The sequence below is a fragment of the Peromyscus leucopus genome, chromosome 2, assembly GCF_004664715.2.
Source record: "Peromyscus leucopus breed LL Stock chromosome 2, UCI_PerLeu_2.1, whole genome shotgun sequence".
NCBI classification, from domain to species: Eukaryota; Metazoa; Chordata; class Mammalia; order Rodentia; family Cricetidae; genus Peromyscus; species Peromyscus leucopus.
This window is the reverse complement of record NC_051064.1, coordinates 53,512,526-53,531,857: the sequence shown is the minus strand read 5'-3', so window position 1 is coordinate 53,531,857 and position 19,332 is coordinate 53,512,526. Positions and strand designations below refer to the sequence as shown.

At 50.0% G+C, this 19,332-nt stretch overlaps 2 protein-coding genes across 9 annotated transcripts; one reads left to right on the top strand and one right to left on the bottom strand.

Annotated features, from left to right (window-relative positions):
* Positions 1 to 1,374: 1,374 nt before the first annotated feature.
* On the bottom strand, positions 1,375 to 4,739 carry Galt (galactose-1-phosphate uridylyltransferase). Of its 8 annotated transcripts, none has more exons than XM_028884002.2 (11): positions 4,583 to 4,739; positions 4,094 to 4,263; positions 3,794 to 3,869; positions 3,654 to 3,702; positions 3,426 to 3,555; positions 3,238 to 3,294; positions 2,783 to 2,905; positions 2,427 to 2,559; positions 2,255 to 2,338; positions 1,802 to 1,956; positions 1,375 to 1,554 (listed from the first exon to the last, which is right to left on the bottom strand). In XM_028884002.2, the coding sequence occupies exons 1-11, from the start codon at positions 4,662 to 4,664 to the stop codon at positions 1,510 to 1,512; spliced, it is 1,104 nt and encodes a 367-aa protein (XP_028739835.1). In that variant the 5' UTR covers positions 4,665 to 4,739; the 3' UTR covers positions 1,375 to 1,509. The 8 variants fall into 8 exon arrangements, with proteins under 8 accessions (XP_028739835.1, XP_028739839.1, XP_028739837.1 ...); XM_028884006.1 differs by having other exon boundaries at positions 3,794 to 3,872; positions 4,500 to 4,687; XM_028884004.1 differs by having other exon boundaries at positions 3,794 to 3,872; positions 4,583 to 4,687.
* Positions 4,740 to 7,536: 2,797 nt separating this feature from the next.
* Sigmar1 (sigma non-opioid intracellular receptor 1) lies at positions 7,537 to 10,456 on the top strand. Its single transcript, XM_028884011.2, has 4 exons — positions 7,537 to 8,221; positions 8,346 to 8,546; positions 8,680 to 8,772; positions 9,995 to 10,456. Exons 1-4 carry the CDS (start codon positions 8,071 to 8,073, stop codon positions 10,219 to 10,221), a joined length of 672 nt encoding a protein of 223 aa, XP_028739844.1. The 5' UTR covers positions 7,537 to 8,070; the 3' UTR covers positions 10,222 to 10,456.
* The last annotated feature ends 8,876 nt before the right edge of the window (positions 10,457 to 19,332 follow it).

Genomic DNA, 19,332 nt, shown 5'->3' with positions numbered 1-19,332 from the left:
AAAACCCCTCAGGCGATTCCAAATACAGGCAAGGTTAGGGTGTGCATGTTTATGTATGCCCTAAAACTAGCCACCTACTCAGGGAGCCTCAAGGGAGATGCCTATTTCGTCTGAATTTCTAGACCCTGGCAATATTCCCAATCCCAGGCACCCCCGTCAATCCCCCCAAGGTCTCAGGAGGAAGGGCCCTAGGTAGGAAGGCAGGAAGAGGAAGCTTGGGTTCTTCTAGGTCAGGCCCAGTCACTCGCCCAGGTTTAGTGTGACTTCTCAACCCTAAGACTCAGTTCCCGTGGAAAAGAATGGAAGAAAGGCATTCTGGCCATCCCCATGTCACCTACAACTCTCAACTTTGCTTTAGAATCTGGAGAACACCACGTGACATCTGGTCTCATCAATCGAATGGCCTGTTGTTCACTACCACAAGGAAAAACAGATCCAGGAGGGAGAGGGCAGACTCAAGATCACTTCGTCCCTGGGGCTGCCCCAGCTGTCTTCTCCATGCCGAGCCCTGTACAGCGACCGGGGCATAGGCACGGGACTGAGGCTACATATACCGCACAGAGAAGCTGGAGGAAGCCAAGAACACCAAGCCACATGCACACTCCCAACCCACCCCTTTAGCCCCTGTGGTCTGGAGCAGAGTCTAGCTGTGGCCACTCACAAAACCAGGCTTCTGGCCAGCAGCCCGGCTCTGGACTGACTGACCTTTGGGACTAGGGTTCTCCTCACCCTCTCCCCACCACGCTTTGAGGCCCAGGCTTGATGAACTGACAAAAATAAACCCAGTGATACAAAAGGCACTGGCCTTCCCAAAGACTCTGCCAAGCTAAGAACATAAGATTTGTAAAATAGTCTCCAAAATTAGAATGATGTTTATATCACAAGAAGATCAGATACAATACTGAATATTGTTCAGAGATCGGAGGTAGAATTTTTTTTTCTCCCAAACTAAGGGTTGGACACAGGGTCTCACACATGTCAGAGAAATACTCTGTCACTGAGCTATTTCTCAAGACGGTTTCTCTAAGCTATTCAGGCTTGCCTTGAATTTACAATCCTCCTGCCTCAGCTTCCTAGGTCGCTGAGATTACAGCCCTGCACCTCTAGGCCCAGCTTGGCATTGGTTTCAGAGGCTAGCTCTTGCTAGGTAACCCAAGCTGGCTCAAATTCACAATCCTCCTTCAGCCTCCAATGTGGTGGAATTACAGGTATGCACCATCGTGTCTCACTTGGGAAGGAATTCTTGCATCAAATCTTTCTTGCCTACATCTTGAACATTTGTAGGCAAGAAAGAGTGTTTGGAGTCACACTTAGCCTTTCCCCAAGACTCCAGAATGTTAAGAGTTCACATTTCTCTGGGTCACAAAAACATGGTTAACATTTGAGATGCAGTTTTATTGATGTCACATCTGCCCAAACTCCAGGTCCCGGGTCTCTCAGACGAAAAGACTCAAGGCTCTGCTGTCATTCATGGTCAAGCGATGGCTGAGGTTTCCTTGTCTTCCTTCGTCAGGCAATAATGTACTCAGGAAGTGCCCTTAATCTCTCTGCAGCCTAGAAGGGGACAGGGACCCAGGATGGTATGGAGTTCTGGGCCCAGGAAATACTGAGGAGGGCTTATGGGATGGAAGACCGGTGACAAGGACAGCTGAAGTCACCGGAGGACGGAGCTGTGCAGCAACCGAGTTCCTAGGAATACTTATATTTTTTAACGAGGATCCTCAGGGTCGTGACTGTTGGGATCCCTTGAGAAAACGAGGTGAAGGGGGCTGTGAAGACCCAGGATGCTCTGAGCCCTGACCTGTTCAGGAGTGAGGTCCCGTTGCGCCTGGGCTAGCATTTCATAGCCAACCATGAACTTCCGGACAGTAGCGGAGCGCAGGAGTGGGGGGTAGTAATGAGCGTGTAGCTGCCAGTGGTCACAGGTGGCTCCAGTCTTTAATCCCGAGGGAGCCCCTGACAAGAGAAAGACAGAAATGATCAGGAAGGCCCCTTTGCAAGTCTTCAGCCTGGCCCCTCCCCTAAACTAGACCAGGTACCTACATACTACAGTTCCCAGTATTTTCCACCAGGGAGCTGGTCCTCGGTGACAGTTTCCCCAAATTACTCCACCCTCAGTCCCAGCACCCCTGCTCTGGACACTTGTTTTAAGGCCACCAGATGGTGTAAGGCCTGGTAGGGACTGCGGTTTCCTAAGCCAGGACCTAGAAGCCCAGAAATAGTGTTGGGGCTACTCCACCACCAAAAGCCTTACCGTGCCAGCCCATGGAGTAGGGGAAAGAGGTCTCAAATAGGTTGTCATACTTGGTCAAGAGCTTCTTCATGATGGAGGCCAGATCTGGAATCAGGGCCTGATTGTCAGCCTGGGAATGGTGCTGGTCATTCTATCCAGCACCCAATCCCAGGGTCCTACCTGCGATCCTTACCATCACGTTCAGCAGGGGTCAGCTCAGGTAGCCGCCGCACGTGCCGCCGGGGCAGCAGTAGTGTCTGGAAAGGCCACACTGCCCAGAAGGGGACCAGGACCAGCCAGTGCTCGCTGGATAGGACCAGACGTTCCTGGGCACACAGCATAGGAACAAGGTGTGAATGTGAGAGGGGAAGGGGGCAAGCATCAGGAAAGCGAAAGAGAGGAATCCGATTGAGTCTCTCTGCTTCTGCACCAGCCTAGTCTAAGCTACCTTCCTTTAGATGACTGCTACCAGCCCATGCCTCTTTCATGCACTTTGAGGGTAAAAGGGCTAGAGACTCCTTGGGGACACAGGGCCCAGTGCTCTCCCACCTTCCTGAGGAGCTCTTGGCGGCCATATTCCAACAATAGAGGCTCTCCATGCTGGCTGTGATAGCTCTGCTGAGACCGTTCTTCACGCTGGACAACATCGGGCAGGAAACTGCTGGCCCAAACCTGTCAAGGGGCGAGAACAAAGAAGAGCAAGCGAGTCCGTTATCTCTTTTTTTTTTTTTTTTTTCGAGACAGGGTTTCTCTGCATAGTTTTGCGCCTTTCCTGGAGCTCACTTGGTAGCCCAGGCTGGCCTTGAACTCACAGCGATCCGCCTGGCTCTGCCTCCCGAGTGCTGGGATTAAAGGCGTGCGCCACCACCGCCCGGCTGAGTCCGTTATCTCTAAGCCTCCACATTACTAATGCATCTCTTTTGTCCCATCCCTTAATCCAGTTCTGTCCTCAGTGTTGGCATGGACCCAGCCAAGAAAGCCATCGCCGTCCCTGACATACTTACCTGGCAGTGGGGGTGGGGGTTAGAACAGCCCATCATGGCTCCTTTGTTTTCAAAGATCTAGTGGGTGTGAGTAGAGAGATTTAATAGTCCGAGAGACATCAAGCCAACCCTCTCCTGACCACACCCTGTGGAAGCAATAATGCTACTCCTCCAACCAACGTTATTACACCTCCCCCCCCTCCACAGACCTGCACCCAAGGGTACTGGGCACCCAGCTCCTCTGTGACTGCGGCCCAGGCATCGATGACAGCTCGGATCTCAGGGACTGACATGAGTGGCAGGGTCACATCCGACCAGGGGTGGAAGCACATGACCTTACTAGGTGGTGAGAGAAGAAGATAAGACAGAGAGATAGTCCAGGTCTTAGTTCTCCAACCCTGGGCTGGAGGCTGTAAGCGGGGGAAACCCATAGTTACCAAACTCCTCTGGCGGCCTCGGCTCGGAAAAGAGGATGGTCACTGGGTCCTGAGATAAAGGAGCGTTACTCTCAGCAGCACAAGGTCCCCCGACAGATCCAGTCTCCCTTCTCCCCAACACGGCTTAGATTGGAGGGTACCTGGATCCGGAGCATCGGGCTGCAGGGCTGGGAAGTCGTTGTCAAACAGGAAGGTGCCTTCATAGTGCGGATTCACCTACTGACAAGAACGGGCTAGAAACACGACCACCTGATGGGCGTCCAGGCCTACACAAGGGGCAAGTGGGCCAGGAAGGCACACTCCAGGGATCCAAGTTGCTTGACGGGATATGACCCCAAAAAGAGGCGCACCGCTCCCTCTTGTGGGTGAAGGGCAGCAATACGGGAGAACTATTTCCTCCTGTCTACTGGGTGGCTGTGTGTGCGGGTATTCGGCCTTACCTCCCCATTGGCTCGTGTGGCCCCGGGACACAGAGGGTTGCGTGGGTCATGGCGGGGCACTGTCTTCAGAAGCTGGGGCTCCACTTGTCCATGCCAGGGTCGCTTCATGCGATGGGCCGACACTAACACCCACTCATCCTGGAGCGGATTGTAGCGAATATGCTGGTGTTCTGGGGACAGTCAGTCAAGATCGGTCATGAACCTCCCTGTCTCCCCTCTTCTTCCCTGAATGGCTCTAATGCCCTAGCAGGCCCAAGCTCGGGGGCGCTCAGTCGGAGAACTCTTTCTAGAAGCTAAAGGCTGACCGAGGGGCGTTAAAGGGTTAAGCTCTTGCAGTGCCACATGGCCGCGAGCCCTTCCTTCCCTCGGCCCGCCACCCTGACTGACTTGGGGTGGGAGTGCCGACCTTGACGCTGGGACCAGAACTTCCTACGGAAAAAGGAAGGCTCGGCTCCGCGCCGCAGCGGGTCCGGGCCGCCCTGCAATTACCGCTCGCCCGGAAGGTCACTGCCATGGCGTCCGCCTCTGACGCCTGCGGGCGCTGCTCAGGATCAGCTCCGTTTTGCGACATGAGGCCCCCCGAAAAGATCTGAGTTCAATCAGGAAAGTCCTCTGGGCCAGGATCACCCTTTTTTTTTTTTTTTTTTTTTTGTCTGCCCCGCCCCCCCGATGATTGGCTAGCCGCCAACACGTGACGGGGGTCCGCCTGCCACTCAGGGGAGGGGCTCAGGACCGCCACACATGTCCCCAGGTGGTTTGGACGCGACCCATTCTCATCGGGTTGGGGCCACGTCTCTGGAGAGCTTCTGTGAAAACTGGTTGCTGTCCCCATTCGTCTGGCCACGAATTCAGCAAATATTTACTGAGGAGGAAGGGAAATTTTCTGCACACGTATATAATGACTTTTGGTCACCCGCTGAAACCTTTCTTCCCAGTCAGCCTCCCCTACTTCCACGTCTTTTTTTTTTTTTTTGTACCCACTGAGATTAGTTAGGGTTGCTTGCCTGAGCATAGGGGAGGGTATTTATTGGAACATGGGCAACGTTTCAACTACACCACTAAAGGTCGTTCCTCCCTCCAGCAACCTTTCACTGCCAATAGTCCCTCTGGGAGGGTGGAGCCTCCTGAGCCCTTCCCCCATCCCCGTATGAAATATTGAAGGGTCAGATCTCGGGTTTTGTGCAGGTCACCACAGCAGCAGTGAGTCCGTGAGTGCCATGGCCCTGTCGTGTCCAGAAGACACTTTTCACCAAACATCTTAGCTATGTGCCCGACACCTCGATTCTATGTGGAGCACAGAGACGCCCCTGTGCAAAGAACGGTAACATCCTGGCCTCACAATGACCTGAGTCACCTGCTGGGTGGCTGTGGTGAAGAAGTAAGCTTGTTTGGTGGGGAGGTGAGGGGGGCGCTTCTTACTATAGATGAAGCCTGGACCTTCAGTACTGCCTGGAGATCTTCACTGTAACGATACCTCCGTCCTCATCAGCAGAAACAGGCTTGAAAAAAAAGAGCTAAGTAATGGAGTGTGGGGTAGTGGTGGTGTACACTTCTAATTCCAGCACTCTGGAGACAGAAACAATAAACTTACAAGTTGGAGTACAGCCTGCACAGTTCTACATAGCAAGACCCAATCTATAAATAAATAAAGTAAACGAAAAGAAAGTGAAACACACACACACACACACACACACACACACACACACACGTCAGGCGGCACAGTGGTGCATTTGCCTACTCTAGAATCTAGTCAGAAGATCATCTGAGCCACGAGTTCTAGACTATCCTGACCAATATAGTGAAGCCAGTCTCAAAAACAAACAACAAGCCAGACAAGGTGGTACACACCAGGGTTTAGAAGACAGAGACAGGTGGATCTCTGTGAGTAACCTGGTCTACAAAGAGAGTTCTAGGTAGCCAAAACTACTTAAAAGAGACCCTGTCGCAAATAAACAATCAGACAAAGGGGGAAATAAATAAATATAAAAAATCTGGGGATCTCTAGACTGTCAGGTAGTTTCAGCTTCTACCTGGAAGGCATCGTTTGTATTTTCTCTTCTTAGGATTTTTTTTATTTTATGTGTGTGAGTGTTTTGCTAACATTCATGTCCGTGCATCCCAGAACTGAAGTTACAGGTGGTTGTGAGACACCATGTCGGTGCTGGGAATTGAACCTGGATCCTCTGCAGGAACAACAAATGCTCTTAACCACTGAGCCATCTCTCCGGGGGCCCCCAGAGGTATTTTCTTAAGAGAGTTGGGTTTTGTTTGAAGGAAGCTTTTTTGGAGTTGTTGTTTTCCCTTTTTTGTGAGAAAGGGTCCTATGTCTCCCAGACTGACCTTGAACTATGTGAAAGCATGAGTTTGGACCCCTAATCTCCCTGCTTCTACCTCCTGACTGCTGGTATTATAGGTATGCATCACCATTCCATTTCTGCAGGCTACGCAGAGCCAGGCACACTGGCAGTGAGCTGCAAGAATCAGGTCATTGGTCATTGATCTCTGCCCTAGAACCCTCAGTCTGGAATCTGAAGAGGCCCTTGGGTAGAGGGCAGAGAGCAGGGACGGAAATACGAGTTCTGCCAATCAGTCCAGTGGCTGCTCCGAGCCCAGCAGAGAATGAGGGCAGGGAAAGGGGACGCACTTTCTACCCCACCAGCTGTCTTCCCGTGACAGACTGTGGCTCTGCGTTTACTGAGGAACACCAGTGTTTCACGGCCACTCCCTAGAGCATGCCAACTAACTCTAGACACCCTTCAGGAACATCCTCATGCCTCTCCTTTCTCTTTACAGATCCTTTTCGTGGGGGAAGAGGAGAATGGTCCAGACAGGGCCTATCTGGTCCTCTCCCTCCCAGATCCAGGATTTCGGCTGTGACATTAGAAGATGATTGTCAGCCGGGTGGTGGTGGCGGCGGCGGCGGCGGCGGCGGCGCACGCCTTTAATCCCAGCACTCGGGAGGCAGAGGCAGGCGGATCTCTGTGAGTTCGAGGCCAGCCTGGGCTACAGAGTGAGTTCCTGGACAGGCTCCAAAGCTACACAGAGAAACCCTGTCTCGGAAAACCAAGAAGAAGGAGGAGGAGGAGGTGGAGGAGGAGGAGGAGGAGGAGGAGGAGAAGAAGAAGATAGTTGTCATTCTTGTCATTCTCATTCCCTTAGCCCCTCCTGGTGTCACTCAAAGGCACAGGGTTTTCTTTCTTTTTCTTTTTCTTTTTCTTTTTTTTTTTCAGAACAAGGCCTTTCACATTTTTTGTGCCTCAGGACATAGAATAAACTGTAGGCTCAGAGAAAACAAGCGTGGTGGCGCACGCCTTTAATCCCAGCACTAGAAAGGCAGGGGCAGGCGGATCTCAGTGAGTTCAAGGTCAGCCTAGTTTACATAGCAAGTTCCAGGCCAGCTAAGGCTACATAGTGAGTCTCTCTCTATAGGCAGACAGACAGACAGACAGATATCGCCCCTTCCCTCTTCGACTCTTGCAATGATTCCCATCAGCTGCAATGCCCTTCTCTCATAGGACACTGACGGTGTCCCCACCTCCGGAAGGCTTTTCCCAGGGGCACTATCTCCTCCTCCTATCTCCTCCTCGCTTCTGCACTAGCAGTCACGAGTTCTAGAAAGCTCTACTTCTGGGATCGCCAGCCCAGGTGGGTCAGTCCATTCTGGGTCTTCCTCCAGCTCTTCTCCGCAGAGCGTGGGGCTAGGGAACACCAGGGCTGACTGCTCTAGGGCGGCAGCCCGGAGGGTCGGCCCCGCCCCCTCACCTCTGGGATGGACCGTGCCACCCAACCTAAGCGCCCCCGTTATAAAATGGTTCAACCCAGAGGGCGGTGCTAGGTACCCGGGACGTTCCGATTGGCCCGGGCGAGCCGTACCATGGTGGCGGGGGCGACGGGAGGCAGCGGTTTTTGAGTCTGTATGTGCATAACCTGAGATCCTAGCTGTGTCCTGCGCTGGTGGTGCCAGGCTGCCCGCCGGGATGCAGTGGGCCGTGGGCCGGCGGTGGGCATGGATCGCCCTATTTCTGGCTGTTGCCGCGGTGCTGACCCAGGCGGTCTGGCTGTGGCTGGGGACGCAGAGCTTCGTCTTCCAGCGAGAAGAGATAGCGCAGCTTGCTCGGCAGTACTCTGGTGAGCGGGTGAGAGCGGGGAGCGGGGTGGGCCGGGTGAGCCGAGCTGCGTTTCCCGGGGGCGCCTTCCCCCGCCGAGCCCCGATCGGGGCTGGTCTCACCCACGCCACTCCTCTTTGCATCAGGACTCGACCATGAGCTGGCCTTCTCTCGGCTGATCGTGGAGCTGCGGAGGCTGCACCCAGGCCACGTGCTGCCGGATGAGGAGCTGCAGTGGGTGTTTGTGAACGCGGGCGGCTGGATGGGCGCCATGTGTCTTCTGCACGCCTCGCTGTCTGAGTATGTGCTGCTCTTCGGCACCGCCCTGGGCTCCCGTGGCCATTCGGGTCAGTGCTGGCGGTGGGCCGGATTGGGAGGCTGGGGCTGTTCGAGGGTCAGTGCCCTCCATTCTGAGGGTTGGCTGGGCCGTGTGTTGACAAGGATACCCTGACGGGCGGTGTCTATTTTATTGTCACTCAGGACGATATTGGGCTGAGATTTCTGACACCATCATCTCTGGCACCTTCCACCAGTGGAGAGAGGGCACCACGAAAAGTGAGGTCTTCTACCCAGGTAAGTTAGGAAGTTCTGTCCAAGGGGGCGCCCTCTAGGTAGGAAAAGTCCTAAGGCATGGAAAGGGCGTGTTGAGAAGGCCTAGCCAGTGATTTTCTTTCCTTCACTCTGGTGAGCCACAGGTGTCTGGTTAGGGAAGGGCTGTCGCTTTCATTTGTTAAAAGAAAACAAAACAAGGCAGTTTCCGGTCATAGGAGGCTGATTTTTTTTTCCCCCTCGAAACAGGGTTTCTCTGTGTAGCTTTCTGCCTTTCCTGGAACTCACGCTGTAGCCCAGGCTGGCCTCGAACTCACAGAGATCCACCTGCCTCTGCCTCCCGAATGCTGGGATTAAAGGTGTGTGCCACTGCCCGGAGGGAGCTGATTTTTATCAGTCCGTTTTACAGGGTTATTATTCCAGCCATTGTTTGGGAGATACTACTCATGCCCATGCCCGAAAGTTAAGGCAGACATTCCGTTTCCCATCCTTCTTTTTAATCCGGTGAGACGGTTTGGGGTTTTGTTGTTGTTTTTCGAATTTTTATTTACTTGTATGCATATGGGTGTTTTGCCAACTTGTATGTCTGTGCACCACTTCAGTGCCTGGTGCCTTCAAAGGCCAGAAGAGGGCATCTGATCCCTGAGGCTGGAGTTCCAAACTGAGAACCATCATGTGGCTGCTGGGTCCTCTGGAAGAGCAGCCAAGTGCTCTTAACCACTGAGCCTCTCTCCAGGTCCTGTTGTTTTTTTAAACGGACCTCTGCAGCCATTTCAAAGGAAAGAAAAGGTTTGAACTTGCCGGTGTAAGGCTAATGATTAAGCTTGGTGATTGAACAGCTATGTTTCTCAGAAAAGCCTGGCAAACCTTGTAGCCACGCCCCCCTGTCAAATTAGCCCGCTCAGGGGTTAGCAACGTTCCACTTGATAGGCATGAGGCTTGGGAATACAGATGCCTATGGCGTCTATATATTAGCCTGTAGCTGGGTGGGGTAGCCCTCCAGAGTCTCCCCGAAGAGAGGACATGGGCCAGGTAATGCCATAGATATTTAGGAATGGGCGTGTTTTGGTCTCTCTTTCCCCTCTGATTGGACAGCCAGGCCTGTGGAGTAGAGGTTTTTCCTTTCTTAAAACTGTCTTTTTATTCCCGCCTCCACACAGATGGTGCATAGGCCAGGGAAATGCATTGGTAGAAGGCCAGGGCAGAGCTGGGCTCCTCATGAGATTGTTTCCTGTCTGTCCCCCAGGAGAAACAGTTGTGCATGGGCCTGGGGAGGCAACGGCTGTGGAGTGGGGGCCGAACACATGGATGGTGGAGTATGGCCGAGGTGTCATTCCGTCTACCTTGGCGTTTGCACTGGCTGACACTGTCTTCAGCACCCAGGACTTCCTCACCCTCTTCTATACGCTTCGCTCCTATGCCCGGTGCCTCCGGCTTGAACTCACCACCTACCTCTTTGGCCAAGACCCCTGACCAGCCAGGACTGAGGAAGACCTGTGGATGGACAGGAGCGAGCGAGCGAGCGGCGAGCGAGCGGGACCACATTCATCTACTTGCTGGAACTCATGTGCACAGACAGCAGCATACATCATGCAGATATTAAGTTCCTGCTGTATGAGGAAGGACATACATAGTTATACATCCAGACACAGCTCTTTGGGAGCAAATGAGACACATAGAAATGCTAAGATTTGTATGTACTGTAAGACTATGCACTCACATCCATCCAGAGAGGGTCCTTACATCTATACCAAGGGGCCAGTCACATTTGAACACCTATCACAAGCTTGACTCACTGACTCAGGCTTTTTCAGAGCTTCCTGCTGGCATTCAGGGCTCTGGGATTGAGGATTGGGGTGGATGTTACATTCTGTCTCACTCTGATGCCTCAATCCAATAGTAATCTCAGGTGAAGGAAAAATGGAGCTGCCCTTGGGAGGGCCCCTTCACCTGCATCCATGATGTCCTTCCGCTCATCTCTCTTTTCCTCACCATATGCCTTATCTCCATTCCGCTCCCCTGCTGTGCAAGTGCCCCTGGGGCTTGTCCTCCGTGCCAACTCAGCTGGGCAAGCAGAGGCATGGACAGAATGCTGAAGGGAGGTCCTCCATCTCAGAGACCGCTCTGGGGGTTAGAATGAGAACGTTGACTTAAACCCCAGGCCTGCCCCCCAAGGAGAGGGCCTGGAGATATAATCCTGGATCCAAGGAGCCACCCTAGTCCAAAAGAAGCCTTTAGTGTATGTGCATACCCCTCAGTTTCCAGACATTTCTGTTGCATTCTCTGTCTACCTGTCTATCTCTGTTAATAAAAACTTGTTAAACAGTGCCATTTCCTTGTGTATGTGAACAGCAGGAAAGGCCATTGCCTCCTGGGGCACTTCAAGAAGGCCTCCTGTACAAGCCAGTCTGAAGGCTAGTTTTGGACAGAAGGGACTATATGTTTGAGTGTGTTTAAGAATTACTTAGGAGTCAGCCTTTTTAGGGGTGGGTGGTATTGGAGCAAGGTCTCATTATACAGCCTTGGCTGTCCTGGAACTCAAGAGATCTGCCTGCCATTGCCTTCTGAGTGCTGGTACTAAAGGTGAGCACCACCACATCCAGCTCTTTTTTTTTTTTTTTAAATCTAAGTCTAGTATTGTATTTACTATATGAAGCTAAAATCAAACTTCTTTTCCTCCTGCCTCCACTTCCTAAGGCTGAGGATTAGGGCCAGCGCTTTGTGCATGCTAGGCAAGTGCTGTTCTATCCATGACCCTAGAAGGCTCCTGAGTCTCCAGTTGACTGGATTGCATCTATAGAGATCAGTTCTTGAAAATGAGGAATTGAGGCCGGGCGGTGGTGGCGCACACCTGTAATCCCAGCACTGGGGAGGCAGAGGCAAGCGGAGTTCGAGGCCAGCCTGGTCTACAAAGCTAGTCGAGGACAGACTCCAAAGCTACAGAGAAACCCTATCTCAAAAAAAACAAAAAAAAAGAAAGAAAGAAAAGAAAAGAAAATGAGGAATTGAGACCTGTGTGAGGTACTGTGTGTCTTGCCAGTTCAGTCCTGAGATAACCACACATGGCCACGGGGTGGCACTGTACTCCCACGTTTGAGCTGCAACATTCTCAGCTGGCTTTTGGGGGCTCACAGTATGCAGTGCAAATCGATGTGGAGCAAGAGTTCCTCTGCTCTGGTTTGCCTTTTACCCAGCACATAGGGGCGCTTTTGCGTTGGGTGGGAACCAGACACGATGCACAGGCAGCCAGGGCCAAAAGACACTCGTTCCTAAGGACCTTGCTCACGGCTTCTTTTGTCCCCTCGTCACCAAGCTTTCATCGCCTTCATCCGCTCCAACCCGGGTTGAATAAGGTCCAGACCTCTGCCATTTCTTGGACTTGATAAATTAATATTGGAAGGAACAAGTTTATATAGTTAAGCATTCTGGACAACACAAATCCAAAAGGCTACATTCGAATAACCTTATTTGACAATAACATCAAAGGTCTAGCCAGGCACAATGGCTCATGCCCATAATCTCAGCATTTGTGAGACAGACACAAGAGGATCTCTGCAAGTTCCATGCCAGCCAGGTGTACGTAGTAAGTTCAGACCAGCCTGAACTGTAGAATGAGACCCCGTCCCAACAATAAGAGCATCAACAATTTAGATGTGTGGCTCTGAGTAAACATGAAATCAGGTGAATTGGCCATCTTGATACCTCCCCCAGCCCTCACTAACACCATGTTGGCTGTGACAAGCCCTGGCTGAAGCCTCTCTCTTGAGTTTTAGGGGACTTCCCCCCACATGATATCCAGCCCTGCCTCTAGTCTAGGAGCACATGTATCTCAGCAGTGTCCAAATATCCCAACACCCATCTTATAAAGGACTATCCTCCCAGCCACCCCCATCCCTGTTGTTAAAGCCAGTGGTCATTTCATAGTTCCTAACTTAAGCTGTTGCTGCTAGACTCAAATCCAAGGTCTTGTACACATGTGTTCTACCACTGAGCTAGTTTTCTAGCCCTCAGCTCCTGTTTTGAAATTCCTAAAACAAATTTGGCTTCAAGGACACTTTTTTCTTTATTGATAGATTTTTTTACTTTATTTACAGGTCTTTATCTCTTCATAACTTCAAATGCCATCTACAGGGCTGAAGAGATGTCTCGGTGATTCAGATCCTAGCACCCATGTGCCTGTCACCCCAGTGATGTGAGCCGTGTAGACAGGGGCATTGCTGGAGTCTGCCAGTCCATAACCTACTTCCAGGTCCAGTGAGGCACCCTGTCTCAAGAGGAAAAGGCAGAAAGTGGGCAGGACCCCTGTGACATCCTCTGGCTTCAGCACAGATGTGCACAACATACACTCAAAATAAGTAACATCTACATATTTTTTTTAATTTCTGTTTTCTTTTCATTCTTCTCTCACACAATACATCAGACCCCAGTTTCCCCTCCCTCCACTCCTCCCAGTTCCCACCCCACCCCCAACCTTTCCTCTCCCCAACATCCACTCCTTCCCTACTTCCCTTCAGAACAGAGCAGGCCTCCCAGGGATATCAACAAAACCAGCATAACAAATTACAGTAAGGCTGGGCACAAACCCTCACATCAAGGCTGGACAAGGCAACCCAGTAGGAGAAAAAGGGTCCCAAGAGCAAGCAAAAGAGTCAGAGACACCTACCATTCCCACTGTTAGGAGACACAAGAACACCAAGCTAGACAACCACAATGTATTTGCAGAGGACCTAGCTCTGACAGGGTCCATGATTGTCACTTCAGTCTGTGAGCCCCTAGGAGCCCTGCTTAGTTGATTCTGTGGGCCATGTTCTGGTGATGTCCTCGACCCCTCTGGTTCCTACAGTCCTTTCTCCCCTTCTGAGGGGTTCCCTGAGCTACAGCTATGTATCTTGACTCCTGTATCTGTGTTAGCCTAAACCTCTTCCCCGAGCTTCAGCCTTGGATGTCTTACTCTCTTTACTCAGTGTCTCCACTCGGTTGTTTAGTAGGTGTCTCAGACTCACAATGTCCGAAGCAAACTGATTTATCTCCTGATCCCATGTGACCCCACCATCATGCAGTCTTTACTGTCTTGGACAAAACACTTTGAAATCCTAATGGTCTCACAATCCATATCCAATCCATCCACAAATCCTCAGTTTTATCTTGAAAACATATCTGGATTTCACTGGGCATGGTGGACATGCAGAAGCCTGTGATCCCAGCACACAAAAGCAGGAGAATTCTCAGTCCAGGCCCTGCCTGGCCTACATAGTGAATTCCGGGCCAGGCTGGGATACATAGGAAGAACTGTCTTGAAACAACAATATAACCACAGCCAGATTCTAACCGTTTCTGTCACCTCCATTGTTCCCAGGCTGGTCCAGAACTCCATCATCCATTGATCATGCTTGCCTCTTTAATGGAGGTGACTCACAAAACCCAGAAGCCAGTATTCATTTCTAAATGTTTTCACTGACTTTCCATATCATTTGGTGCCCCCCCTTTTTTCTTTTTCTAATGAATCTACCCCAAGGCCCAAGTGACCTGTGACCAAATAGCCAACTACTCATCCCCGTGGCCTCTGATTTTCTTTCAATACATCAAACACCCTTCCACCTCAGGATATCTGCACTGGATATTCTTTTGTTGTTGTTGTTATTGTTGTTTTGGTTTGGTTTTTCAAGACAGGGTTTCTCTGTAGCTTTGCGCCTTTCCTGGAACTCGCTTTGGAGACCAGGCTGGCCTTGAACTCACAGAGATCTGCCTGCTTCTGCCTCCCGAGTGCTGGGATTAAAGGTGTGCGCCACCACTGCCCGGCTGCATTGGCTATTCTAATGTCAGAGCTCTTGGATGCCCATATAACTTTCCTCCCCTCAATTTCTCTTAGTGAGTCTTTCTTTTAACACATAGCAACATGTAATATCCTTTCTGTGGTGGGTTCCAAATACTTCCACCCATGCGTGCATTCGTGCGTGCGTGCATGTGTATGTGGGTGTAGGCCAGAGATCTACTTTGGGTGTCTTCTTCAGTAACTCTCTACGTTATTTTTTGAGAAAGGCCTCTCACTGAACCTGAAGCTCACCAATTCAGCCAGACTCACAGGCCAGGAAGTCCCAGGGAACCTCCGGTCAGCCTCCCCAGGGCCGGGATCACAGGCATGTGCCATCAATCCTGGTTTTTTATTTGGGTTCTGGGGACTGAACTGAGGTCCTCATGCTTCTGCAGCAAACACTCTTCTAACTTCATCTCCCAGCTTCTCACCGTCTGAGAACATTTTTTGACACCATGTCCTTGAAGAGATAAAGCCTATGGGCTGGAGAGCTGGCTTCGCGGTTGGGTGCCTCCTGCTCTTGAAGAGGATATGAGGTGTTCTCCGCACCCACACCGCGTGGTTTACTCCGGCTCCAAAGGGGTCTGACGAGGGCACCTGGCAAGACGCAGCACGCACACATGCATGCAGACCAAATACTCTCACATATGAAATAAAAATAAATTAAAAATTAAAAGAGAAGCAGCTGCAGATATGAATACTGATATTCAGCTTTTTCATTCAGTCTGGAGCTCCAGGTCGTGGAACGGCGCCCACATTCAGAGTGGGTCTTCTGCGTTCCGTTAAACACTTTCTGGAAGCGCCCTCATTAACACACTCGAGAGAGGTATGTTTCCATGGTGATTCTTAATTTCCCCTAGCTGCTGTGTGGGCGCTGGGAATCCACCCTGGGTCCTCCGCAAGAATGGGAGCGCTCTTTACAGCTGGACCCTCTCTCTAGATGAGCCTCTCTCTCCCCGTCTCTTGGCGGAGGAGGATACAGTGTGACCAGCTGCCTCCCGCTCCTGCCCCATGACGTCCCTCTGTAATGGACTGCACCTTGTCAGGGGAGCCAAACAAATCTCCCTTGAGTTGCTTTCGTCGGGTACTTTGCTGCGGTAACCAGGAAGATAACTAATGAAGACCTTACATGGCAGCTGGAGAGCGGCCCGGAGGGGTAAGAGCACTGGCTGCTCTTCCAGAGGACCCAAGTTCCATGCCCAGCACCCACATGGTGGCTCACAACCATCTGCAACTCCGGTTCCAGGGGCTCCGATGCCCTCTCTGGCCTCCTAGGTACCAGGCATGGATGTGGTACGTAGATGGGCATAAAGGCAAAACACCTGTAGCTAGAGTTTTTCCTTCCGGGTCCTGCCCGCCAGTCCCGTAGCCCACTTATAAAATAAACATACAGATGCTTATATTATTTAAACTGCTCGGCCATTAGCTCAGACCTACCATTGTCTAGCTCTTACTCTTATACTCAGCCCATTTCTGTTAAATCTATATGTTGCCACGTGTTCCGTGTCTTTACCTGCTGCCTTTACATGATGCTCCCTAGACGCTGGCGTCTCCTCCTCTCCGCCTTCCTGTTCTCTCAATTCTCCTCTCTGCTAGTCCTGCCTGTACTTCCTGCCTGGCTACTGGCCAATCAGTGTTTTTTTTTTTAATCAATCAATCATCCACAGCACTTCCTCTTTTTTCTTTTTTTTCAAAAAGGAAGGTTTTAACTTTAACATAGTAAAATTAGATATAACAAAACAATTATCAAGCAAGAATTACAGTTACAATATTAAAGAAGATATCCTATCTATCTTATATTTGTAAGTCTAAGGTTTTATATCTAACTTATCTTTTATCATAACTGAGGAGATTATAACTATCTAGTCTTCAACTACATCAAGATAGTATCCAGAAGGATATACTATTACCTGAGAAATGGGAGAAGGATGCAAGCAACTTTCGGGAGTCTTGCAGGATAGACAGAGACAGGTGGCAGCCTGGACAGTCACCTAATGTTCCTTTGTAAAGTTGGGACATCTGTCTTTAGCCCACAGGCCTAGAGTCTCTCAGTCATTTCTCTCTGTGTCCTGTAGAATGTCTGGCAGTTTGCTCTGTGAAGCAGGAACCTGAAGGACCATTTCACCACGCAAAGATTCAGTGGTCACTTTCCTATGGGTCCTGTATGTCCAGTTGATCAAGCAGTCCAGGCAAGAACAGTTTCTTGCCCAAATGGTTATTTTTACCAAGGTGAAGATAAACTCGATATGGAGTGTCTTCGATGCCCATCCTCCTCTCTGAAGTAAATCAGTGCTGCCAGGAGCAGACATGTCTCATTGTCCAGAAAGTCTAAATTTTTAAAACATTTTAAATGCCATATCTGTAGGTCTTTGAAGTGTTTGAAGATTATCTACCTAATTGAATTATATATATGTATACCTAGAAAACAGCATGACTATAAGTTTGACCATCATAGAAGACTAATTATTAATCTATATTTCTTAATTATCCATTACAATTTAAATGAGTTACATAAACATAATACCTCAAACGAGAATAGATATATATATATAGATATATATATACAGTATAACAAAATTAAGTTTAAATTTGTATCAATAAACTAAAATCCATAGCAATGTAAAACATTTTAAACAAGTTGCTCTTTAAAAGTGGATTCAATAATCTATCCTTTTCTTCTATCATATCTATATCATTGCTTGATATTGTTCACATTGGTTGTAGTTCCATCTTATCTAGGTCATTATCCCTCATTACTCCTGGACAATATTTGATAACCATTCCTTTGTATATAGTCTTATATTAGGTTAGAACCTTCTTACTTAGACAAAAGGGGGAGATGTAGTGGGTAGCCATTCCAGCTTTGACATGGAAGTTCCAACCCCCACTGAAGCTTTGGTAACTGTCACGCCTACAAGGCAGGGCCGAGAGAGGACCCTGAGGACCCAAGATCCGGATGCGCTGGCTCTCTTGGTTCCTGGACCCTGGACACTGGAGGTAGACTGAGCAGAGTTCTCCAGAGAACACCGCCAGACTGTGCTACACCTTTCCCAGACCCTGTAACCTATCCCTTCACTTGTGAGTTACCCCACAAAATAAACCTCCCTTTTAACTATGTGGAGTGGCTTTAATAATTTCACCAGGAAGCACCCATACATATAAAATAAAATAATTTAAAAACCTCATAAACAAGGAGTCTCTCTCTCTCTCTCTCTCTCTCTCTCTCTCTCTCTCTCTCTCACACACACACACACACACACACACACACAGAGAGAGAGAGAGAGAGAGAGAGAGAGAGAGAGAGAGAGAGAGAGAAGGATTCTTGAATCTCTGTCCATAAAAACAAGAAAATAAGCGGTGTTTTTTTGTTGTTGTTGTTGTTTTTGTTTTGTTTGTTTGTTTCAAGTTTCTAAACTAGGGAGAGTGGTAATTTGCTACACTAATTTTTCCCCTCCTGATACTGGGGATTTATCTTAGAACCTTAAGCACTGTAGCCAAGTACCCTACCATTGAACTACATCTACAGTCTTCTTCTTACCTTTTATCTTGAAACAGACCCCACCAGATTGCTCAGGCTGACTTTGAACTCACTCTGTTGTCCAGGCAGGCCTTTAGCTTGGTGATCCTCCTGCCTCAGCCTCTCAAGTAGCTGGGATTACATGTCTGTGGCCACCAGACCCAGCTCCAATTGCATACCTCCATCTAACCCATTATGTATTTCCTCCACTAGAATAATACCATGTCACAGTGATGCTGTTTTATTCAGACCTGTGTCCAACAGTGCCTGCCATTAAGCACTCAATAAATGAGTGTTGGTTTTTTGAAGATCTGGGTCATTTTGTCTTGTCTCTGAGGTATAGGAAGCCTGTATGTGGTGGGGGTAAGAGGCAGCCTTTCCTTTAAAGCCAGATCCCAATTGGCCTTATTCCTCCCCTTCATTCCTTCCTAGCTGTAGTTTTTGTAGTTTGATTGCTGGTATTTGGAGGTGAGGGGGAATGCCTATTTCCATGCCCCCTCCCATTAAGGCCCACAAAAAGTCATCTCCAGTGTCTTAGAACTGGAATTTCCCCAACCTAGTACCTACATTCCCAGGAAGAATCTTACATCCCTCTCTCCGGATACCTCTAAGCAGCCAGTGGAAGCTAGGAGAGAAAGGAGCAAGCTGGACTCCGGAGTTCCATACGTACATCTCTACCCTTTACCCTCCAGTCATCTACAATACTGAATTTGTGATAAAATGTGTTAATGTGTGAACAGAGGGCCCAGAGTGTGGTTTTGGGGGACACTTGTGAGGCTGGGCGGGGCCATGGTCTGGAGTTTACTAGCTGGATTTCCCCATAGCTAATGCGCCCCTCTATGAGTCCAGCATGGTGGAGTGTGGGTGCTCTGCAGCAGAGAGTCATCTTCAGACATCCATGAAGACGGGGTGAGGACATCTCAATACTGAAGATGAGTGGATCGCCAAGGATTGGAGGGATTGGAAGGGGATTGTAACTGACTATGAGATCTGATACGTGAGGGGCAAGACACCGAGCCTTGCCAAAGGAGTGAACGGGCTGAGCCCGGCATGGCCATGGATGGCCATAGAGAGCAAGTACTCGGTACTACAACAGGAGCTGGATTTCAGAAGAGGGTGGAGAGTAGAGGCAGGCAATCAGGCGTGGCACCACAGTGAGTGGTGGTCTGGGGTCAGGGCAAGCTGAGACTAAGAGGAGCTAGCCAACTGGAGGAGAATGAGGGAAGAAAGAAAGGTCACGCCCAGATTCCTGCCA